The sequence below is a fragment of the Rana temporaria genome, chromosome 2, assembly GCF_905171775.1.
Source record: "Rana temporaria chromosome 2, aRanTem1.1, whole genome shotgun sequence".
In the NCBI taxonomy this organism is placed as follows: Eukaryota; Metazoa; Chordata; class Amphibia; order Anura; family Ranidae; genus Rana; species Rana temporaria.
In genome coordinates, this window is record NC_053490.1 from 46,993,571 (window position 1) to 47,019,682 (window position 26,112).

Consider the following 26,112-nt stretch of genomic DNA (forward strand, 5'->3'; position numbering starts at 1 on the left):
GTGACATTGCGGCGAACACATCGGACACTTTTGACACGTTTTTGGGACCATTCACATTTATACAGCGATTAATGCTATAAATATGCATTGATTACTGTGTAAATGTGACTGGCAGGGAAGGGGTTAACCACTAGGGGGCAAGGAAGGGGTTAATATGTGTCCTAAGATGTGTTATAACTGTAGGGGGGAGGGGACTCTCAAGGGGAGGAGACCGATGTGTGTTCCTCTGTACTGGGAACACACATTGGTCTCCTCACCGCTGACAGGAGGTGGATCCGTGTGTTTACACACACAGATCCACACTCCTGCCGTGATTACCGACAATCGCAGGCACCCGGCGGCAATCGCGGCCGCCCGCGTCGGGTCACGAGCGTAGCCGCGGGCGCCCGCCCTAGATCGCCGGGAACGCAGGACGTCATATGACGTCCACCCAGATCGGCGAGGGGTTCCTGCCGCCGTCATTTCACAATGAGGCGGTAGGGAAGTGGTTAATGGATAAAAAAACAAAACAAAGTGATAACGCAACACACATATGGAAGAAAACTTTATTATGAAAATAGTATTAAACTTTGAACATTATCAGCCAAATACACCCTAATGTTTCTGTGCCTGCACGACAGACAGCAAGCACAAAGACAAATTAAAGAGAGCTAATGGGAAATGAAAGAACGGTATAAATGGCATGAAAACACAAAGCTCCATTTACTTAGCCCTGAAGGTCTCTTTAATGAGTCATGTATCAGAGATCCCCACAAATCATTACGGTTACATTGGGAATTTCTAAAAGAAGAACAGTGAAAATACATTCCAAATTTACTTGTAGATAATCAGAAAATAAATAGGCTTCAGACAAGTTGCATAGTTTATTTTTTTAGAAAACTGTAATACAATAGGCGAGATTTTTTATAATACGTGTATAAGATAAATATAGGACAAGAGTGTTTGGCATGTACACAGAATATTCAGTGAAGCGCTGGCTACATTTGGACCAGAAGAAACACAGACCTGGATGTCTCACGGTAAAAATGTAATCATTACCATAATAGGGCACTATGAGACAAAAGACTGAAGCAGCAGTCGTGATAGTGTAGCAGTATATTATACAGGATGTCATGTCACTTTTATCTAATCTTTGCAGTAGGTGAAGTGAAATGGAAGAAACGCTGTTCCTTTGAGCGAGTTGCATCAATGACAAGCCATATAGATCTACTCATATATTTGAGATATTGCTGGACATTTCCTCATGCTTTGCCAATCCTCAATAATGTGGTCATGGGGGCAATCCCCTCCCCCCCTTCTGAGTCTGTGTGATGATATAGCTAGCATTTCTGGCTAAGCTTTTGACTTTTTAAAGGTCCATTTACTATTGTCAGATACTGACTCACAAAAGACTCAGATATTGTTGAACATTTTAGTGAGGCTGGTTGGTCATGCAGTGCAGGGCTATTAATATAGTTTACTGTCTAAAGGTTACCATTGAGCTGTGTTGGCAGTCTTGTTGTAATTAATAAACAATGACAGAAGGGTTGAAAGAGTCAGGTTTCCTGGAGAAGCAGAGTTCCCCCCCCCCCCCAGTGATACTCACCTAACCTAAACCTAGGCATTGTGAGATGCAAAATTACAGTTAGAACCTTCAAATTTGAATCTTTTGGATTCCCAAAGAGAACAACAATTGATATTACTAATGTGTTAAAGAAGAACTAAGGGCTCATTTACACTTAGTTTGGCTTCAACACACATTAACTGCTAGTTTACACTTGCTTCATAACAAGGCTTCAAACAGGCTTTGTTAAAGCTCTCTGAACACTGTCACTAAATTAAATGCTTAGCTTACAGTCCTGTTTACACCTTGCTTTTTCTTTGCTTCAAAAATTATACCCCATGTAGCTTTAGTGGTGCTTCAAAGCGTCTGCAGAGCCTCCATAGAAGTCTATGGCAAAGCTTGCGCGAACCCCCCACGAAAACCCCACCAAAGGCTCATCAAAGCCTCATCGAATCTCCACCAAAGCCTCTTCGAAGCTCCACCAAAGCCTCATCGAAGCACCAAGCAAAAACAAGGTTTGTAAGCTAACCATTTTATTAAGTGACAGGGGCTTTGGCTGGCATTCAGAGAGCTTTAACAAAGCCTGTCCAGAGCCATGTTTTAAAGCAAGTGTATACTAGCCCTAAAGGTAAAAATACTTACCTTAGTTCCAATGGTCCGATGCCTGCGAAGTCCCTCACTGGCATCTTTTCTCCATCTTCTTCCAGGTACTGGTCTTGACTGGCTGGTGTGGAACGATGATGCTCCCAAACATGTGGCGTGGCATCCGGGCACACAGGCAGTGTGCTGGAATTTAAACTGACCTGCGAATGCGGAATGACTTTCTCCCATGTACATGTACAGGAGGACTTCATTTACCTCCCCCCGGCTAATCAAGAGGTCAAAAACACAGCACTCGGAAGTAGCCGGGGAGAAGACGACAGTGGGCGACCAGGCATGTAACCACCCCACTGATGGAAGGTGGAGGTATTTTCAAAGCTTTTGTCCTGTACAATGCATGAAGTTCAGTGTGTCTTGGTAGGAGAATAGCTGTAATTAAAGCAGATCTTCAAACTCCATACTCCTATTCAGCTATTCACCTATCCAGCAGATCCAGTGTTATCCTGCTGCGATCTGCTTCTTTTCTGGCCCCATCTTCTTTTGCAACACCATCAGTAACCCAGTGGCTTCCTGTAGAAGGACTATTCTTCCTGGGATACAGTATATGACGTACATACCCCAGGAGGCAGAGTGTGCAAAGTGCACGTTGTTCACCTAAGTGGATAACATGCATGGAGGGGCGGGCCAATGCTTTGTTAAAAAAAAAAAGGAAATACAGGACAAAAAAAAGAAGCATGCCCGATTTCAGCAGTGGAGGGGAGGAGGGTGGATGGGAGGCAACATGCCCTGGAGGGTGAATATCTGCTTTAAAACAGCACTTTATAAGGGCCAGGTCACATGGGTGATTGTTTAACTGGTGACAGCAACAGCATCTCAATAATTCAACTTGGGGGGAATTAAATCCATCTATTTAACCCAGAACACATTAATTCAAGGCCTATCCTGTATGAACACTGTTACAGTTGCTTATGCATTTCAACCAAACTGTCAAATGGCTGGTGTCATAACTGATCAAGCATTCAGCACCATGGGAACTGAAGATCAAACACAAGGTTAGATGGCAGCTTCCTGGACTGTAAAGGATAGAAGTGTTTAGATCTGCTTTAAAAATTCTCCAGTGGAGTGTTGCTTTCCCACTTCCAAACCAGCAATACATTGTCTGCTGTTGCTTTTCTGCTATTAATTGCATTTTGGTAGTGTTTGGTCAGTGATGAAGGAGCATAGGGGCACATTTGGACAGCAGCATTGTCAGCTACTAGCAGATTTAGATGTGCTAACAAACTGCAGCCAAACGCCAGATAATACTGTATCAGCAGTTATAGCAAATCATGTAAAACAACACACTTACTGTCTGGATCACCAGATGAAAATAGAAAACTAACACAGTCAGCCACCACATCTAAGAACTGGTAAGCTGCAATACAATAAATGTGTTGCGTTTGGGTTTAATACTGCTTTAAGCTTTAGCTACTCTGCTTAGGACTAATCCTTTATTTCTTGTGTGCACCGAATTATTACATCAGCCAGAAATAAATGTGATTCACTGTAAGTCCTCATGGATGCCCTGTTCTCACTCTTTTCCTTTAGCCTATCAGTATTATGTTTCTTAAATCTCTCATTCATCAAATTAGCACTTTATGGGATGCACAGTGTTTTGAGTACAAAATAATAAAAATGGCGGCTTATAAGAAAAACCTTATTAAAAACACCTTAATCCTAATAAGAAAATCAGTACTTGAGTGGGCAACTTAAGGCATCAAAATTGGTTAACTTACTTAAACATTTAAAAGACAACACCGTCCAAACCTGATAATCCAGTTTGTGCCGATGCTAGTCAACTGAATTACATGCAACCTTATCTATCTTAGGAAAACACCAGAATTCCTAAAGCTAGCCATAGACTGTTCAAATCTCAGCCAGTTCTGCAGGAAACAGCCAAGATTCTAACCATGTATGGGCAGGCTGAATGTGCCCAAGTTGATCATGCAATCAACCAGCCTGCTGAATTTTGACAGTGTTGACAGGGGACAACAAGGAAAGAAAGTCGCTTTGTCTTTGGTTGGCCTTACTCTGTCCTATTGTTATGATCACCTCCACCTCATTAATGCCTAATATTGTAAGCAGAACACAGTTGCAGACAGTTAAACCATCATAAAGCTTTGTTACAGGGCAACATTTCTTAACATTTTAAGGAGGAACCATTAAAATAACTTCCAGGTCTACAGGAACCCCTTCCAATTCCTGCTATATCAACAACTAACGGTACATTAGTGTGGTTGTCAGTAAGCAGAATGCCTCTTACATTGGTGATCAGTGGCAGGAATGTCCCCCATACAAATGGCTAAAAACATAATTAGGGTTAGTGGTTGCATATCTCACAGGTAAAACGGCTCATTGCTCAAGGAACACTTGGCAACCTTTGGAGGAAACCTGGGGTTCCAGAGAACACTGACTGACAAAGAGGGTCTTGTCATTGAACTGTTCGAGACCAACAAGTAATCCAATTCACCAAAACAAAAATATCAGATGTAGGTGGAACTAGCATGGCAGGCTTCCAAGCGCTAACGTTTTGGATACAGTGGAGAGATATTCAACCTGTCAGGGAGATTCAACCTCTCTATTTGTCCTGTTTACTGTTATCATCGAAATTGAAAGTAAAAAGAAAATGCCAAATTTTGGGTGTTCCCAAGAGCAGTAATAGAGGGCATATCTTCCAGTGAGGACACTCGTTCTGCTGACTGGCAACCAGGGATTGCCTCACTTTGGAGGGATTTCCACTTACTTCCTGTTTTATCTATGGGGCAGGGAATTAAAACAAATCTCCCCTTTAGGACACAGATGGCAAAAATAACCATCAGGGGCTATAACCTTCTTTCTATCCAAAATGAAAACAAAAAGGTTTTGCCTGTAGTTCTACTGGCTCTATACCGTCAGCTTTAACTTCAAACGTATATTAACAAAAAAAACATTAACTAGGTAAAAGTAGTATTTTTTTCCCATGAAATTCTTCATCATGTCAGACAAACATGTCAGTTTGATTCAGTGATACACCATGCTGACACACATGGCTGAACCTTAGGAAGAAGAGATCGATACAGGTCATCAACCCCCATTATCACGTCTCATTATAGGCACTTGCCCTTTCAGTAGCAGTCCATGCTCCACAGATTTAGACTGATAACATTAACAAGGATGAGTAAGCAGACAGTACTACGGTTGACAGGGGGTGGGGGGGTGGGATCTATCGACGGTTTCTTCTGGAAGATGCCGAGCTCTTGAATAGATTAATTTCATCCTATGGAGAAGACGAAAAAAAAAAAATATACAGTTAGGTCCATATATAGTTGCACACAGGCACAATTTTCATACTTTTGGCTCTGCATGCCACCAGAAAAAAATGTAAAACAAAACAATCCAAATGAATTTGAAGTGCAGACTTTCAGCTTTAAAGGGGTTGTAAAGGTTCGTCTTTTATTCTCTAAATTGATTCCTTTAAGCTAGTGCATTGTTGGTTCACTTACCCTTTCCTTCCATTTCCCTTCAAAATGTTTGTTTTCTTTGTTTGAATTTCTCACTTCCTGTTTTTTCTCAGTAAGCTTTCCACCATCATCCGAGTGGTGGAAAGTCATTTAGAACAGCTTACTGAGCACCTTACTGAGGAGGAACAGGAAGTGAGAAATTCAGACAAAGAAAACAAAGAAAAAAAACATTTAGAAGGGAAATTGAAGGAAAAGGTAAGTGAACCAACAATGCACTAGCTTAACTGCTTGCCGACCAGCCGCCGCAGTTATAAAAATGCCAATGGTCCCAAAAATGTGTCAAAAGTGTCTGAAATAAGGTCGCAGTACCGATAAAAATCGCTGATCGCCGCCATTACTAGTAAAAAAAAAATATTAAGAAAAATGCCATAAAACTATCCCCTATTTTGTAAACGCTATAACTTTTGCGCAAACCAATCAATAAACGTCTATTGCAATTTTTTTTTTTACGAAAAATATATAGACGAATACGTATCGGCCTAAACTGAGGGAAAATTTTTTTTATATATTTTTGGGGGATATTTATTATAGCAAAAAGTAAAAAATGTTCATTTTTTTCAAAATTGTCCCTCTATCTTTGCTTATCGATTAATCTCTTCTTTTTATTTTAAAACAAAATGATACAATACAATACATAATACATAATACAAAAGGGATAGTACAGCCCGACCATCGCCATCCTACTTATTATTATACGTCCCCTATTAGGCATATATCTCTTTCGTTCGTATCTTCCCCCCCCCCCCGGATTCCCGGGAGGGGCATCCAGAAAAAACAAGAACAACAAAAAAACACAAACAGAGAAGGATAAAGGAAGAAAAAAAAAAAAACCCAAATAAAAAAAAATTTAAAATTAAAAAAGGAAAAAAAATAAGGAAAAAAGGGGGAAAGAGGAATCTCAAGAATCAAGATTTTCCTATCCACCGACCCCTCTCTGCAGTCCTGTATTTTCTCATATAGCCATACCCTTATCCCTCTAGGATTCCCGGTCTTCCCGATCTTCTATATCGTTCGCCCATACCCTCTCTTCTGGCGTCCGTATAGGACTTCCAGGATGACCACGTTCTTAAATATTTTTCCTTTTGGTGTAGTGCTGTCAGGACTAACTCTTCTAATTTACTTATTTCTTTAACTCTACCTATCCACATCTCCACTGTTGGTGGGCTTGATGACTTCCACTTCTTCGCTATACATGCCTTTGCAGCGTCTAAGAGGTGGCGTATGATTGATTCCCTGTAATCTCTTTCTGCTATATAATTTAAGGTAGAAGGTAAAATTCTGGATCTTCCGGGATCTCATGTTTTGAGCAGAGCTGAAGAGCTCTTTTAATCTCTAACCAAAAACTCCTCAATATAGGGCAATCCCAGAATATATGTAGCATCGTTCCTTTGGTTTCCTGGCACCTCCAACATTTATTGGTTACCTCTGGGAAAATTTTATTTAGTCTTTCTGGTGTCCTATACCATCTCGTAAAGATTTTGTAATTCGTCTCTTGTATTCTCACGCAGATTGATGTCTCGTGTGCTCGCCTATATATACATTGACGCTGTTCTGGACTAAATGTCTTTTCTAGTTCTCTTTCCCATTCCTGAACGCACTTCGGAGGATAGGCTCCTGATTGCCCTAGTAGCTCATAGCTTATTGAGAGAGTATGTGATAACGTTCCTTTTTCGTTACACATTTTCTCAAACCTCATGAGGGGTCTTTCGAAGCTCTCGGGATTCGGCAAGGTATTCAGGAAATGGACCATCTGAAGTGCGCTCCAGAATTTAAGACGAAATGCCTTTCCTGTTTCCATCAGTTCCTCTATTGTTACCCATCTCCCCATTTGGATGTACCTCGCTACTTGTGTGCACTCTCTGGTCCTTAAATGCCGAAATGCTCCGTCTTCATATCCCAATGGGAAGAGGGGGTTACCTATCACTGGGTATAATGGAGAGGTCCTAGGCTCAATTCCTATCATAGGTAATACTGTTGCGCAAATCCTCACTGTATTGCCCACTATCGGATTTTTGTTTATTTCTTTCGGCGACGAGGCAAACCACCATGGTGCTCTTTCAAGGGGTGTTTTATATTGTGCCTGTTCAATTTGTACCCATAGTTTCGTGTCAGAATGTCTGTTCCAATCAATTAGCCTATTCAGATGTGTTGCATAGTAGTATTTCCGTATATCTGGGACTCCAAGTCCTCCCTGCTGCTTAGTATTCATTAATTGTTTCCTTTGTATCCTGGGATTTTTATGTGCCCATATAAACTCAAAAATCACTCTCTGACATTGTTTGAGATACTTTACTGGTATATGTATTGGAAGTGTTTGTAATAAGTAAAGAATTTTCGGGAGTATGTTCATCTTGATAATATTACATCGACCTATCCAGCTATGAAAGCCCTGATACCATTTATCCAATAAGATCTTCACTTTTTGCAATAAAGGTGGAAAGTTCAACTCAAAGATCCTATCCACCTTTCCTGCTAATTGTATACCTAAATAGGTCAGTGCTCTATCTGTCCATTTAAGCTTATATTTTTGTTTTAGATATGTTATTATTGTGTTTGGGGCATTTACTCCCATCGCTTCTGATTTATTAAGATTAATACGTAAGTTCGATAGAGCTCCGTATCTCTCAAATTCCTTCATTAGTTCCGGGATTGAGGTCAGTGGATTTGCGAGGGTAAACAACATATCATCTGCGTAGGCTGTAATTTTGCAATGGTTCTTCCCTATTTGTATACCTGAGATATTCGAGTTTAAACGTATCGTACACAGAAAAGGCTCTAATGACAGGGCGAAGAGGAGTGGGGACAGGGGGCATCCCTGTCTCGTCCCGTTTGAAATCCGGAGAGGCTCCGAGAGTATTCCATTAGCTCGTACCTGAGCCGTTAGACCTGAGTACATGGAGGATATCCACTTTATTATTTTATTCCCAAAGCCTCCGTGTTTTAAGACTGCCCACATGAAACTCCAGTTCACCCTGTCAAAGGCTTTCTCTGCGTCTGTGTTCAAAAATATACATTGCGTCTGTGTTGTGTTCGCTATCTGCACCAGGTTAATAGCCTTAATTGTGTTGTCGCGTGCTTCCCTAGTAGGGACAAATCCCACCTGGTCCAGATGTACTAAATCTGGAATATATTGTTGTATCCTATTTGCCAAGATCTTAGCCAGGATCTTCACGTCCAAATTTAATAGCGAGATTGGTCGATAATTCCCACAAATAGCTAGATCTTTCCCCTCTTTTGGTATCACCGATATATACGCTAGCAAGGTATCTTTGGCTAAACTAGCCGACGTCCCTAGGGCATTAAATAGTTTAACCATATATTCTGATATTGAGGGAAATAAGGTTTTGTAGTATTGACCTGTGAAACCGTCAGGTCCGGGAGCTTTTCCCGTTTTCATTGTGCTTACTGCTATTTTAACTTCTTCCAGGGTTATGGCTTCCTCTAGTTTCTGTCTGTCTAATTCTGATAATCTTGGTATTTCTGCTTCTGTTAGATACTTGTCGATTTGCTCGCTAGTCAGGGGCTTGCTTTGTATGTTATAGAGAGAATGATAATATTCTTGGAACTCCTTCGCTATATCTTTTGGTTTTGTAACCTTGGATTTCTTAGGTGGATTAATATGTGGAATATAATTACTCATTTTCTGTTCACGTAAAAGTCTAGCCAATCTTTTCCCGTATTTATCTCCTGACTCATATTCAAACTTTTTGCATCTCTGCATTGCCGCAGTTACTTTGTAGTATAGAAGATCGGTAATTTCAGTTCTTTTATTTACCAACTCATTCTCTACATTTCTTGACCATGTTTGTTTATGTTTGCCCTCCAAGATAGCTAACTCTTTCAGTAGCCTGTTCAACTTTTCAGTACGTTTCCTCTTGATCCTAGATCCGTGTTTAATTAACACACCTCTAATTACTACCTTATGTGCTTCCCAGATAATTCCGGGGTCGCACTCTGGAGTGTCATTAATTTTAAAATAAAACTTCAGCTCTTCAATTACGTCTTCTAAGACCTCGTTATCTTGCAACAAACTTTCATTTAATCTCCACTGATTTGTTCTGGTCTGTCTTAAATCTTTTAACTCGTATACCAGAAAGATCGGAGCATGATCCGACCAGGTAATAGATCCTATTTTGGTTGATTGTACAAAGTGTAATTGGGCATGTGGAATAAGGAAAAGGTCTATACGAGAGTATGTTTTATGTGGGGCAGAATAATACGTATAGTCTTTTTCTTTGTTATGCATCAACCTCCATATGTCAATCAGTTGATTTTTATACAAAGTTTGCGTAGTCCGATTTCTCACGCCAGAAGATATAGATGATTTTCCCGATGAGGTGTCCTCTTTGGGGTCTAACGGGATATTCAGATCCCCTCCCATAATTAGGTGTCCTTCTGTAAATTTTAATAAGCGTTTAATTGTTTTATCCAAGAAAACTTCTTGGTGCTCGTTTGGGACATACACAGTAGCAAGTGTTACCCCTGCTCCTCCTATTTTGCCCTTCACAAAAAGGTATCTATCTTTGTTTATAGCGCAAAAAATAAAAACCGCAGAGGTGATCAAATACCACCAAAAGAAAGCTCTATTTGTGGGAAAAAAAGGACGCCAATTTTGTTTGGGAGCCATGCCGCACAACCGCGTAATTGTCAGTTAAAGCTACGCAGTGCCGAATCGCAAAAAGTGGCCTGGTCTTTGACCAGCAATATGGTCCGGGGGGTTAAGTGGTTAAAGTAACCTATTTAGAAAATAAAAAACTAACCTTTACAACCCCTTTAATTCAAGGGGTTGAAAATAAATATCAAGTACAAATTTGAGGAACTGCAACCATTTTTATACACAGCCCCCCATTTTCAGGGGTTCAGATGTAATTGGACACATGAATATAATCATAAATAAAATGTTAATTTTTAATATTTTGTTGAGAATCCTTTACTGGTAATGACTGCCTGAAGTCTGGAACCCATGGACATTACCAAAGACTGGGTTTCCTCCTTTCTGATGCTTTGTCAAGCTCTAACCGCAGCTGTCTTCGGTTATTTGTTTGTGGGTCTTTCTGCCTTTAGTTTTGCCTTCAGCAAGAGAAATTGTTGAGATCAGGGAAGAATATTCCACTTCTGTGTGTTTTGGATCATTGTCCATCTGTACTGTGAGGCGCCATCCAATCAACTTTGCTGCATTTGGCTGAATCTGGGCTGACAGTATATCTGTAAACACTGCAGAATTCATCTGGCTGCTTCTGTCACATCAATAAACACCAATGACCCAGTGCCACTGGAAGCCATGCATGCCCGTGCCATCACACTGCCTCCAACCATGTGAGCACAGATGACATTGTGTGCTTTAGATCATGAGCTGCTCCAAGCCTTCTCCACACTTTTTTTCTTCCTGTCATTCTGGTACAGATTAATCTTAGTTTCATCCATCCAATGAATGCTTTTCTAGAATGGTTTGGCTTTTTTAGATGTTTTATGGCAAAGTCCAATCTGTCTTTTATATTCTTCAGGCTTATGAATGATTTGCACCTTGGGGTGAACCATCTGTATTTGTTCTTGTGAAGTCTTCTCTTGATTGTAGACTTTGACAATGATACGCCCACCTCCTAGAGAGTGCCCTCCGCTTGTCTGGATGTTGTGAATGGGTTTTTCTTTACCATAGAGAGGATCCTGCGATCATCCTTCACCGTTGTCTTCTGTGGGCGTCCAGACCTTTTTATGTTGCTGAGCTCGCCAGTGCATTCTACCAAACTGTTGATTTGACCACTCCTAATGTTGCTGCTATCTCTCTGATGGATTTTGTTTTTGAAGCCTTACAATGGCTTGTTTCACTTGCATGGACAGCTCTATTGAACGCATGATGTAGATTCACAACAATAGATTTCAAATGCATATACCACACTTAGAATCAACTCCAGACCTTTTTTGCCTGCTTACATAATGAAGAAATAACAAAGGAGTAGCCCACACCTGGCCATGAAACAGCTTTAGATTCAATTGTCCAATTACTTTTGGTCCCTTGAAAAAGGGGTATGGCTATTCTTAGGAGCTGTAATTCCTAAACATTTCCTCCGATTTGGATGTACATACACTCAAATTAAACCTGAGTGTGCACTTTCAGCCCATATCCATTATATAACTATAGCTTGAATATGTTTTGGTAAATACAAAAATTGTGCCTGTGTCCAAATATATATGGACCCTACTGTATGTGTGTGTATATATATATATATATATATATATATATATATATATATATATATATATATATATATGGTTTAGTCCAGGAACAAGTTCCATTTTAATGATACTTTTTTTTTTTTAATAAGACAAAAACTGTACACGAATACATATCCAGTGGGGATATGTTTAGGATCAACATGTAGTATAACCACAATAAATACTGTGCATCCGGAAAGTATTCACAGCGCATCACATTTTATGTTACAGCGTTATTCCAAAATGTATTAAATTCATTATTTTCCTCAAAATCGTGAATGAAGTTTGTTTGAAAATGTATTACAAATTGAAAAATAAACAAATTCCATGTACAGAAGTATTCACAGCCTTTGCCATGACACTCAAAATTGAGCTCAGGTGCATCCTGTTTCCACTGATCATCCTTGAGATATTTCTACAACTTGATTGGAGTCCACCTGTAGTAAATTTAGTTGATTGGACATGAATTTGAAAGGCACACACCTGTCTATAAAGGGTCCAACAGTTACCAGTGCATGTCAGAGAACAAACCAAGCCATGAAGTCCAAGGAATTGTCTGTAGACCCCCGAGACAGATTGTATCGAGGCACAGACCTGGGTTACGGGAAAATAAAAATGTCTGCAGCACTGAAGGTCCCAATGAGCACAGTGGCCTCCATCATCCATAAATGGAAGACTTTGGAACCACCAGGACTCTTCTTAGAGCGGACCACCCGGCCAAACTGAGTGATCGGGAGAGAAGTGCCTTAGTCAGGGAGGTGACCAAGAACCCGATGGTCACTCTGACAGAGCTCCAGCATTTCTCTGTGGAGAGATGAGAACCCATAGAAAAACAACCATCTCTATGCACTCCACCAATCAGGCCAGTATGGTAGACTGACCAGAAGAAAGTCACTCCTCGGTAAAAGGCACACGACAGCCCACCTGGAGTTTGTCAAAAGGCAGCTGAAGGACTCTCAGACCATGAGAAACAAAATTCTCTGATCTGATGAAACAAAGATTGAACTTGTTAGCCTGAAAGGTAAGCATTGTGTCTGGAGGAAAACAGGCACCACTCATCACCTGGCCAATGCTATCCCTACAGGGAAGCATGGTGGTGGCAGCATCATGCGATGGGGATGTTTTCAGCGGCAGGAACTGGGAGACTAGTCAGAATGGAGGGAATGTTGAATGCAAACCTGCTCCAGAACGCTCGAACACTCTGGACCTCAGACTGGGGCGTTGAATAATCAACTCTGTCTATAGTACCCATAATAAGTGTATAACTTTAAATAGTGTGTGTGTGTGTGTGTGTGTGTGTGTGTGTGTGTATGTATGTGTATATATATATATAAAAAATAACCACAAAATAATTTGTATTTACAGTATCACCACAAATGAACAAAACATCAACAAACATAAATTAGTAAAAAATGTCCATCTGTGATAATACGTCCATCCAATTTCAATGCTTCCAGTACATGCAAGTAAAAGTGTATTCTGTCAAATAAAAGGACCTCCTTATTATCCTCCTAATATCAATTATACTACAAAAGGTTGATATTTAATGATAAAAATACCTTTACCATCACAAATCTCCAGTACTACAGATTAGGAAGAGCTGGTTTTATTTACTTTTAATTTAATTTAATTACTATGAGCTTGAGAGACTGACACTTTTACTGCCGATTTAAAACACCAGAGCATGGCTCTGGATCACTGAAGCTTTAAATTACCTAAATGTGCAGCAACGGAAGCTGATTTTCTCGGAATTAGGCTAAATGTTTACAAGCTCTTATTAAAGCATTAGAAAGTCTGATCACGCATTACTGAACACAATTTCAACAGTGGTAATGTAAAAGCCTAAGAAAAAAAGTGTTGAGGAAATGGCAGATTTTGCAACAAAAATTCTGAAAGGCTTGTTTATAGAGATTTCCCCACATTTTGCCCAAATTTGTTACTTAAAGAGGAACTTGAGTCCTCTGTCTATTTGCTCCACTCCCTTCCTGGGCAAGTGCAGAATATCTCCTGTGTGTGTGCAAGGATGAGAACATTTTTGGACTCCAGCGCTACCAGTCTTTGCACCAGCGTGAGGAATCCATGCACATGCACAGATGTAAGAAGGAAACCCGCGCATGTGGTCTCATCTGTGCATGTTCAGAATACAGGAGGGAGATGGGGGGGTCACAGGCCCTAGTCGTGCTCAGATGCAGAAATGCTGCTTTTTAGCATAGTAGATTTTTTTTAAAATAAATAATTAATAGTCAATTTGAAGAGGGGGGGGGTGGAGTCAGGGCATTAAGACATTCGTTTTAGGGTGAAGGTCCACTTAGTTCAAAGAAATATAACACAAAATTACACCCAAGAAAGTTTTCTGAAATTCCCCAGAGAAATTCCTCTAAAGCAAACCTGTGGGGCTGCTTGATTGTAATTCTAACTGCCTGAGACTTCATATACGGTCAATACACGTTAACAATGTACTCACTGCCTAATAGGAAGCTGCGGGTAGGGGGAAAGAGGTAGGCTACATTTAATTGCAATTGTTTATATAACGCCTTGGGATTTGGGGTTTTGGGAAAACAATAAATGTACATATAAATGTACTACAGTCAGCATGTGTACGAGAAGTAAACATTTGTCCATTCGGCAGTCTGTGCGTGGTGCCCTCCCTGAACCATAGGCATCGTGGACAATGTCCACAAAGAAAAGTACCATAAGGACCAGGAGGGGGTCTGCACATCAGATCTATAGTGGCTCCTTGTAAGGCAATCCCTAACAGAGGTAGACCTCTGGAAAACTAGTTCCGGGGTAGTCCTCACATATTTCTTGAGAGTATGATTGTCATATAATAGATGCCAGTGTTGTGCCAAAATAGTACAGAGTTTCTGATGATGAGCTATCTTAGGTGGGCCATACAAAAGTGATATCCTAGTAAGGGCCAATGCCCAATTGAATGCCTTCCTCAAGCTCGTGTGGGAGTAGCCTCTTAGTAGAAGGCACTCACAAAGAGCATTAGCTTTTAAACAGAAGTCTTCTTCCTCTGTGCAGTTTCTGCGCAGCCTCAGGGACTGCACTACGTACCAAAGGTCTTAGGTGTGCACTGGATGCGTGCAACGAAGTGTTGCCCACTGTGGGTTTGCGGTAAAGGTCCGTAGCGATCATGCCATCAGGATGTTTAATGATTGTGAGATCCAAAAATGTGTTCAAAGTTAAAGGCGAAATACAAGTGAAAATCATTTGTATTAAGTTGCTTGATAAATTTGACCAGGAGGTCCTGAGAACCCATCCAGATCAAAAACAGATCTATAAACCTGTACCAGCAAAGAACATTGTCAAGATAAAGTGTATAACAATCTTCAAGTGCCCAAATATAGGCATGCGTAGGAAGGGGCACACAAGGTGCCCATGGCTACAACTTGGACCTGTAAATAATGTTGTTCCAAATATCCAAAATAATTCCTAGTCAATATAAATCTCAAAAGGTACAAAATAAAACCATTTAAGGGCCATGTAGTCTGATCTTGTACCATAAGAAACGATTCAACCATCCGACTCATTGTGGGGCATATGACCCGGTGACTTCACATGCCGGTGTCAGTCGGCAAGGTAATAGATGCCGGGTTGGGGAGTATATATAGTGGACTTAGCCTGCTAGATGGTGCGGTGGACGGTCTCCCAGGGGGGACACCTAAGGAGGCAGCAATCCAGGTGAGCAGAGGCACTACATCCACTAGCTCAGTTTAAACATGGAGGGTATCCCCCCTTGATTTTTTTTTTAAATCAAAAGATGTTTATTGGTATAGACAATGTAAATCACAAACTACACAATACACTGTTATACATATTTCTGGATACCAGTATAAACATTTTGACATTGCCAGCAGAAGGGAGAGAGACATTTCCCCACAAAAGAGATGCATGGAGAGTTCCACCCAGCAAAACAACCCGCCCCTCGTGCAAGACAAAAATTGCAATTAAACATCTTGTATTAATTTTTTCACATCAACATACATAGAAGTACGAAACATATATAAACAGTGCCCTTCTGGGGCGGAACTAAGCACGACCTGGGTGATACAAATACCAATTTGTCTGTCTCCCCCTTTTTTTTTTTACCTTTTTCACTCACTTTTTCCCAAGATCAATTAACACTACCACCTAAAACATATACAGTAAGGCCTGACTGCAAAAGGTAAAGGCCGGAGAAGGGAGGATGTCGGGAGAGGGGGTAAACGAATGAGGGAGGGGGGGGGGGGCAGAAACCCAGATCTCAGTGGTCCCCAAACTACCATGGATTTCCATAGGTTCAATGCGGTAAGGCATTATCCCATCAACAATCTATCCATGATAAGTTGTGGGGGCCCTAGTCCCGGAACATTGAGCCAGGGTTGCCACATAGAATAAAATTTTCGTGACGTATTTCTGTGTTGGTAGGTAATTTTTTCCCTGATCAGCAATCTATTAACATCATCCGTCCATTGCTTGTTTGTCGGTACCCTAGGAGATATCCAGAGCCTCGCAATCGCCGTTCTAGCTATGTATAGCAGGCGGAGTATTGCAGTGTGGCCATTAGGCGAGAGCGATGGAATCTCCAGAGCACCGAGTAGACATATAATCGGATCTTGCGGGATTGGCACTTGGTATGCCTGGGAAATGGTGGTTACAACAAAGTTCCAATAACGGAACAATTTCGGACATTTCCACAGCATATGTAGCAAATCCCCTTCTTGTGCACTACATTTTGGACAAAGGGGAGAGTCCCGACACCCCCATCTATGCAAGCGTACTGGGGTTCTGTACACCCTATGGAGCATAAACAAATGAGAAAGTCTGCGAGACGCCGACACAGATACCAATGGAGCTGAAGTAAGGCACAGCTCCCAAGTTTCTCCGTCTATTGGACCTAAATCCCTCTCCCAACCCCTCCTACACGGTAGGGAGGAGGCGTCATGTGTGCAGCCAAGCAGTATCTTATATACATTAGAGATCATACCCTTCCTGTCCTTGTTCATAAATACCTCTGCCATTAAGGGGTGAGTTGAAAGTCTAAGTTGTGAAAGCCTAGTTTCAGCTTGTATCGCATGCCTCAGTTGTAGGTAACGATAGAATTGGGACCTATTTAGTGCAAATTCCTCCCTAAGATCTGTAAATGATTTAAAAATTGCTCCTCTATACAGCTGTGGAATGTATCGTATGCCTGCCAGCTCCCAAGACCGAAAGTCCTTAAGTTTAAAGAGTTCAGTCAAGTATTTGTTGTTCCATATTGGTGTGAATGAACATATACCTGTTATGCGTAGCAACGTCTTGGTGTACTTCCATACCGAGTTCAACAGCTTAACAGTGGGCAATGAGCTCGAAATGTGCGTGAGTCCTGCCTCTAGATGGGAAAGTGCAGTCAGCTCCGAGCCACAGGGCGTCACTAACAAGCGAATAGGATCTTCTGTGTCCTCCCCACCCCAGCCCCCAAGGTGCTGAAGCTGTGAGGCCACAAAGTAATATCTAGCGTGTGGAACCGCCATGCCACCCTGATCCTTGGCTAGCTGTAAAGAGGAGAGACTGATACGAGCCACTTTATTGCCCCATATCAGAGTCCTGAATTGGGCATCTATTTGAGCAAACCACATATGGGGGATCCATATCGGGGCGTTATGAAATATGTAAAGCAGCTGCGGGGCCCAAATCATCTTGACCAAGTTAGTCCTTCCTGTAACTGAAAGAGGTAACTTAAGCCAAGCTGAACACTTTGCCCGAAACTTTCGTAACAGTGGGGCCAAATTAAGCTGGAGATATTGGTTCGGGTCAGCCGTAACCTGGATGCCCAGGTATTTGAATTCCTCCACTAATTGTATATCTCTAGCACACTCAGGTAACCGATGTGTCAGGGGGTCAAGCGGTAGAAGCACCGACTTATTCCAGTTTATACTAAACCCTGACAACTGCCCAAAGGCAGCAATCAGGGACATCACCTTGCTCAGGGAGGCATCCATGTCCCCAAGATATATTAGGGTATCATCCGCGTATAAGGAGACTACGTCCTGCCTGGGTCCTCTACAAAAACCTACAATATCTCGTGTAGCTCTAATATGTATGGCCAGAGGTTCTAGGGCCAAGGCAAACAGCAGGGGTGAAAGAGGGCACCCCTGCCGCGTGCCTCGAAAAAGTCGAAATGGTTCGGAGAGCTCGCCATTTACCCGCATCCTGGCCATTGGGGCGCTATACAATAGTTGAACCCACTTAATAAATGTACTACCCACCCCAAATCTCTCCAGGACCTCCCAGAGATAGGGCCATTCAACGCTATCAAACGCTTTAGCTGCGTCCAGCGAAAAAATGGCCCGATCTCCGGGATTGTCAACTGGTACCTGCAAATTGAGAAACAGTCTGCGCAGATTCTGGGCAGTAGACCTGGTTGGGATGAATCCCGATTGATCCCTGTGCACCACCTGTTGGATGCACTTGGACAATCTGTTAGCAAGAACCCTTGCAAGTAATTTAATATCGAATGTTAATAAGGAGATCGGCCTATATGCGTCCGGTGACATTGCATCCTTGCCAGGTTTCAATATCACCACTATGATAGCTTCACTCATAGAGGGGGGGAGCACACCAGTTTCAAGGGCACAGTTATAGACTTTCAGGAGCATTGGTAGGAGCTGTTCTGAATATCTCTTAAAAACCTCAGCAGGCAAACCATCCGCTCCCGGTGCCTTCCCGTTTTGTGCATGTGCCAAGGCTTCTAACAGTTCATCCTCAGTCAACGGGGCGTTCAAGAGCGCCGCGTCGGATGGGGACAACTTAGGAATGGGGTACCTATCCAGAAAGGAAGAAAGCTCCTCCTGGGTAGGCTGTACTTTAGAAGTATATACATCCTGAAAAAAATTAGAAAACGTGTCTAGGATAGATCGGGTGGAGTAACACGTGTTCCCCCTAGCGTCCTGAATTGCCAATATATGTGAGGTGGGCTGCTGAGACCTGGCCAGCATCGCCAGCATGTGCCCTGTATTCTCCCCTTCTTCAAAGTGTGATTGCTGTAAAAAGAACCTTTTGTTTTCTGCCAGTTGTAGGGAGAGCTGCTCTAACAATGACTGGGAAGCCAACCAGGATCTCTTAGTAGAATCATTAGGATCCTCTATATAGGCGGCTTCCAGCCTTTGGGCTTCAGTTAACACAAACGTTTCCCATTCTTTGGTTTTAGTTTTGATCTGGGAAATAACCCTAATAAATTGGCCACGTAAAAATGCCTTGGCCGTCTCCCACACCGTACCCAGTCCCGCTGAGTCCATATTATGAATAAAGAACTCCTTCAACAATGCCGGGATTGGATCAGGGTCTGGTATGAGAGACAGCCAAAAGGGATTAAGCTTCCATAGACAATTTCCCCTGACGGCCCCCAATTTAACGTCTACTGTGATCGGGGAATGATCGGAAATTTGCCTGGGATGATATTGGGAGGACAGGACCAAGGGCAGCATCGTATCAGTACCAAGTACCATATCAATTCTCGACAAGCCCCCAACCGATGCCGATTGGCATGAATATACCTTTGCCTCCGGGTTACGCACCCTCCAGACGTCAGTGAGGCCCATCTCTATCAGAAGGCGGGCAAAGGGAGTAGGGCCCGTAGGCCCCCCCCCCAGCCCAGTAAGACGTGAGATCAGCTTATCCTTCGTGTAATCTAAGTAATTGTTAAAGTCCCCCAGGACCATTGCAGGTACCCCTGGATATTTGGCCACATAATCAGCTAGCACCTTAAGTATACTAGATGAGTACGGGGGGGGAATATACAAACCAGCTAATATACACTTAGTCCCATAAAGGGAGCACAAAATAAATACAAAACGGCCCTCCGGGTCGGTCTTAACATCCAAAGGCGAAAACTGTGTATCCCGCTTAATAAGGATGCTCACTCCTATCGAGTACACTGAACCGGTGGCGTGGTACTGGTGACAGAACTGTCGAGCCACAAACTGTGGTGTAGAGGTCGGGGAGAAGTGAGTCTCCTGCAGGCAGACCACGTCTGCCCCGAGCCGTTTAATCGTACGTGTCACCGCTAAACGTTTAACTGGGCTCCCCAATCCCCTAACGTTCCAGGACATGAATCTAGTTACCTTAGCCATAAGAAAAAAACAAAACTGAAATTAAACCAGGACATTACAGAGCATAAATACCCAAATAATAGGAGCAATAAGTAGGCAGTTCGAGGAGGTAGATCTTGAGGGTATAGCGGGCAAAGAATTCCAATGGGCCACAACTCTCGACGACGGACATGTACTAGTTCAAATCTTCTGATATGTTCGGTGAGATGAGGTGGTATTAGAGACAAAAACAAAAAGGACAGTAGGGCAAAAAAATTATGATAATAAAGAGTAAGAGATGCAGGCATTATCGGACAGGTGGTAGCTTCATCAAAGTTGTGGTAGCAAGAACTGACCAACATGGTCAAACGAGCAGAGCAATAACCTGCTCTAGGCCAATACTGGGCCATCGTGGGGGCAACAGTGGAAGCGCACCTCAGTGTCTTAAATACTTCTCGTGCAACAGCGGTAAATAGACCGTAGTAGATCCAAAGATGCCAACATGGCAGCAGAGTGTTCCACCTTGGGAGAGTACCGTGGAACATATATCCATATTATGGATCAAATGAACTCAGCTTCACATATGAGCCTGTCGCCTATTGCGGGCCTCACGTAGCGAGTGTTCTTCCCTATCTAGCCACTGTGCAGCCGCCGAGGGGGAATCGAAGAATTGAACGGCTCCATGTACTTCCAGCCGTAGACGGGCAGGGTATAGCATTGCGTACTTCAGGTCCAGGTCACGGAGCCTGCGCTTGACATCCATAAATTTAGCTCGTTGTTTCTGCAGATCAGCCGAAAAATCCGGGAACATCGAAACTTTGGTGTTGTCAAATTTTAGTGCATCCGGGTTCATTCTGGCCAGGCGCAGCACCGCATCCCTGTCCTTGTAATTAAGGAGCTTGAAGAGAAAAGGCCGAGGGGGGGCCCCTGGGGCGGGAGGTCTAGCGGGGACCCTATGAGCCCGTTCCACCGTAAACATGGGGGAGAAGGCCTCTTTGCCAAAGGCCTGACATAACCACTGCTCAATAAAGTCCACCGGGTTCTTGCCCTCAATCTTCTCAGGGAACCCTATCGCCCTCACGTTAGACCTCCTCATTCTGTTTTCTAAATCTTCTAAGCGTGAGGAGTGTTGAGCTAGTAGATGGCTGTTGTAGGTTAGGTCACGTTGCATGGGCGCCATGTCGTCTTCTATAGAGCTCACCCGCCCCTCTATGGCTGCTGTTCTCTCCCTAAGCTTCTGGTTATCATGTCGCAAGAATGTGATCTCTGTCTTAAGACCCTTAAGCTCAGCAGAGAGCGCTGTTATAGACAGGTTATTTGAGGTGACCACCGCAAAAATGTCCCTCAGTGTGGGCTCTGCATCCGCATTAGGACTCGTTCGGGCCTTAGGCCTATCAGGGGCCCCTTCTGGAGTACTCACTGCGTCCCAGGAGAAGGTAGGTCCGGCCGGATCCTCCAGCGGGACGGTGTCATCCGCCTCCAAGCCATCCTGGGGCATGCGTTCAGGAGTGCTGACCGAAGGGACTGCATCCGAGGTGAGTACCCTGGAGAATAGTTTTTCTGCCCCTGCTCTGTGTCTGTCTCTGGCCGTACGCTGTTCCGCGGCGCCATCTTGCGCCACGAGGTCTGTAGGCCGGGGCTGGTTTTGCTTCCTCGGAGCCGACATCGTGGGACAAATCAGTGAAGGCAGGCTCAGGGTAGTGGCGGGGGACCTTCTGGCGATCGTGGAGCAAAGTTCAGCGGAGAATAAATGAGTTCCCAGGATAATGTAACGGAGATTCGGCGGAGCTCTCTGAACACACGTCCGTCTACATCTGCTGCCTGGCCACGCCCGTCCCCCCTTGATTTACTGACATACATCATTGTGCTGGAGGGATACCAGCGTTCAGATTATTGTTATTCCATCTTTTAACAGGGGTTTATTTTTCCTCCTAGGTTATGACTGACCCTTTCATCTTCCTATTGATAATTTTCATAAATTGGTTTAATGTTTATTGGTTTAATATAATTGACCGGCCTTGTGACAGCCTTGCTTTAAACAATTTAGGAGAAAGAAGTACTGTATACAAATATGGGATCACCACTGGGTATAGAACACTGATAAAGAAAATTATCTAATTATAAAGTAAAGAAAATGATCTAATTATAAAGTAAATTATAAAGTAAATTTGTATTTTTGATATGCCTGGCTTGCTGCAGTCCTTGGAAAATGAATAGTAGATTAGATTGGAACTGCATGATCCCCAGTCAGCCTTATATTTATACCCTTGAGACTACTTATGTGTGTGGGGGGTTTGTACACCCCACCTCAGTTTGGTCCCTGAGTAATCTTGCCTTTTTTTCTTTCTCTCCCTCCTGTTAAAGACATTGAACCTTTTTGATTAACAGGTTAGTTACTTACACAATATATTTACTCGCTCATATATTAAACCATATATGGACACAAATCTGCCACCTATCCGGTCACCCATGTCCGCCACAGGGAAACATTGGTGACATTGCTGTATAGTCTTGATCTTCTATGGGCTTTCACTGGTAAGCGATTGAATATCCTTATTTCCCCAAATCATTTGTTTTTCTATTGAATACAGGCATTATAAATTGATGCTTAACCTGCAAATCTTGTTACCTTATTCACAGATTTTATTTTGTATTCCTCCTGAAGAAGCGTTCTGTAGCCGTGCACTGAGGAAATGACCGTGCATTGAGGAAATTCATGGAGTATGATTCAGTACAGTACCAGTGTAATGTTAAATAATCTGAACAACTTTTTTAGTTGCATATATTGTATCTGGATACCTTTATTAATTATGTATCACTAAAATTCTTATATTTTACTCAATATTCAAATATTCAGGGTACCGAGACAGTCCATTACTTTTGCCTCTTTCTCCTGCATTGGAGACTTCTCTTGGGGATTTGTTTCCATGCATCCCTTTATCCTCTACTGTCATAAGGATGATGGTAGCCCGTATCTGCTTACAAACACATATATTTGGAGTTTTTTTTTCTATTATATGCAAATAAGCATAAAATTGTCACTGAACCTAACCGATCATGTTTATTAGCACTAAATGAATTGCCCGGGCTTGTGACAGCCTTGCTTTAAACAATTTAGGAGAAAGAAGTATACAAATATGGGATCACCATATCTGGCTACAGAAAACCGATAAAGAAAATGATCTAAATGAGTATTTTTGATATGCTTGGCTTGCTGCAGTCCTGGGAAAATTAATAGTGAAGTCATCTTCACAGCTGCAAATCCTAACTCAGACCTATTCTAAATGGGCACCGCAGAGCAAGGTGAAAAGTTATTTGGTCATTCTCAAGCTCCCGGCTCTTATCAGTTTCATTTAAACCAATATCCAGCACTGTAATAAAGAAATACAGTTCATTACAATGACAGGCGCAGCAAGTGACAGAAGCGATAAGAGTTATTGCTAAAGCTCTGAGGGAAAACAAATAATCGTGTGCAAGTGACGGCAAGCTGGAATAAGAGGCATAAATTAAAGCATGCTTCGTTAGGAAATTCAAAGCAACAAAACCATATGCTTCCATCCATACTAGACATATTCTTCATAGATATTTATCTGCTTGTCCTATAAAGAACACCATTATAGTTAACCATGTCAAAAAACCCTTGTTTCCTGTTAAAGTAAATTTCCTCCACAGCTTCTGACATAAACCATGACAAATAATGTAGCTCCCAAACATTGCACTCTCTGCTGCTCACCCAGGCTTAAATCCACAGAAGAAAGACATGCCTGCATACTACATCACTGATAAAACATTATTGTACTGGACACATGCCCAGCAAAGCCCTATCTGGGGGATCTCCCTCACTGATGCAATTTACCCAAAAGTTTACTTTTCCATTCCTACCACTACACCCTTTCCAACTCTTCCATCATCATCAATGCTCCTCTCCTACACCTCAATCTTGCCCACTGTACTGCTCCTCTACTCCACCTCCACCTTGGGCCCTTGTACAGAGGATCGCCTTCACCTCCAGCTTCTTCTCTATACTGCTGATCTCCTCCACCTCTCTCTCTGTACTGCTGATCTCGTCCACCTCCCTCTCTGTACTCCCTCTCTGTACTGCTGATCTACTCACCTCCAGCTTCCAATCTGTAGTGCACATCTCCTCCACCCTCTGTTTTTACCTGTACTACCTCTCTCCTTCTTCACTGTTCTGCATATTCTGGTCCTCTACTTCCCCTTTAGTGTCCCCCCCTTTATTTTTCTGCTTTTTGAATTTCTGTGTCCCTCCTGTACTGCACTCTAACATAAATGGGGATAAGCATTCCAACGAACCTCCGGCCAAGGGAGAAAACATAAATAATAGGATGCTGTACTGTATCTGTTATATACTCTCATAAACAGGAGACAAGAAAAACCCACCAAGCTGAGAGAAGTATCTTTTCCCGCTAAATAGTGGCGGAACACAAAGAGAAATATTCAAATATTAATGATAATATTAATCACTCCTCTGCTGTCAATGCATGTGTCTCTTTGGCCCAAAGTGTTGGGACACCCTGTTAGCTGATCTTGACCAAAAAAAAGTTCCTCCTGCACTGCTCCTTCCTCAATCTTTAGCGTTCTTTTCATATTGCTCCACTCCTTCTCCTACAGTTTTCTTTCCTCTTCGCCACCTCCAGTTTTCCCTCAACTGTTCTTCCACTCCACATTTAGTTGCCCCCTTGTATTGCTCTTCTCCCTTTTCTCCCAATACTGCTTCTCACCCCCACTTCATGTTTTCCCCTGTATGGTTCCTTTTCTTTTCCAGTTTCAGCTTTGTGCTGTTTTTCTCCTTTATCTCCAGAGTTCCTGCTGTATTACTAATTTCCTCAATCAATCGCCTTTGCTGCTTCCCTTTTTTGCCTCCAGCCTCTTCTCTGTACTGCGCCTCTCTCCTCTACCTCCAGATTCTCCCCAGTATTGCTCCTCATGTTAAGCACCAACCTCTACTATCCCTCTTTTTAAGCACTCAACTCTCTTGTTCCCCACCTCTGCCACCAGCATCCCCTGTACCTCTCCTCCCCTTTAGTTTCAGCACCACCACCACTTCTCACAACCCCCCCCCCCCTCTTCACTGCTCCTCTCCTATGCCCCTAATGCTCCCCTTCCCCTATATACTGGTCCTCTTAATCTTCCCACATTCCCCTCCCTTTCTGTGTATTAAATTTGAAATTGTCATAAAAGAAGGATGTAGGCCTGTTAAATACAAGATGCTCTTTTTTTAGCAAACCTGTTATAATTCTACCAGTAAAAAAACGTTTAAATCCTGTTAACGAGTGATGATTAAATACAATGGTATTTAGCAATACACAGGATCAGCAAGCATGCAGAAGAAAACACCTTGATTGCAGATTTGTACTGTAACACAGACATGAATGACTGATGAAGAGGACCTAGGAGGTGAGTTGATGAATGACTTGAAAATATTGGTAATTAGTTAGGTATAAAAGAGAATTTCATATGTTCTCATTATAGCACACGCTGGATTACCAAGCTGGAGCAGAAAAAAAGAGCTTGTTTGTTCCAAACAAAATCTGCATTAAACTCACATAGTGCAGACTAATCCACCAAGAATGTATACTCCAGTGGGGTGAATTATAATACAAACTTGGCTGCATTGCATATGTAAAACAGACTTTATGAAAAGTGTATCAATGTATCTGAGTTTCTTACAGAGCAACAGGAATATACAATGTACCGCTACAGATGGAAAAATTGGAGACGTGCTTTAAGCCTAATACAACTCCAGTAAAAAGAAATCACACTGTGACACTGTGTGCAAATATATGTGCATTAAACACAGAAAAACACATTTTAGCTCATAGCAAAAACACGTCACCCCTTTTAACTACTTCATTACCTGGCACTTTCACCTCCTTCCTGGCCAGGCCAATTTTCAGCTTTCAGCGCTGTCACACTTTGAATGACTATTGCGCAGACATTGTACCCATGTGAAATGTTATTTATTTTTTTAACAGATAGAGCTTTCTTTTTGTGCTATTTAATCGCCACTGGGTTTTACATTTTTTGCTAAATAGAAAAATACCAAAAATTCAGAAAATTAACAAAATAGCATTTCTGTTATAACATTTTGCAAATAAGTATTTGTTCTTCTTCACAGAGTGCCCTCTCCTGAACAAGATTT

The 26,112-nt window shown here is 42.3% G+C and overlaps 1 protein-coding gene across 1 annotated transcript in view; it reads right to left on the bottom strand.

The window, feature by feature from the left end:
* Nucleotides 1–2,404: 2,404 nt before the first annotated feature.
* MRE11 (MRE11 homolog, double strand break repair nuclease) overlaps nt 2,405–26,112 on the bottom strand; it is a 461,003-nt gene continuing 437,295 nt past the window's right edge. Inside the window, exon 20 of the mRNA XM_040340161.1 lies at nt 2,405–5,438. Coding sequence (XP_040196095.1) covers nt 5,385–5,438 — 54 coding nt within the window. The 3' untranslated portion in view covers nt 2,405–5,384. The remainder of the gene's footprint in view (nt 5,439–26,112) is intronic.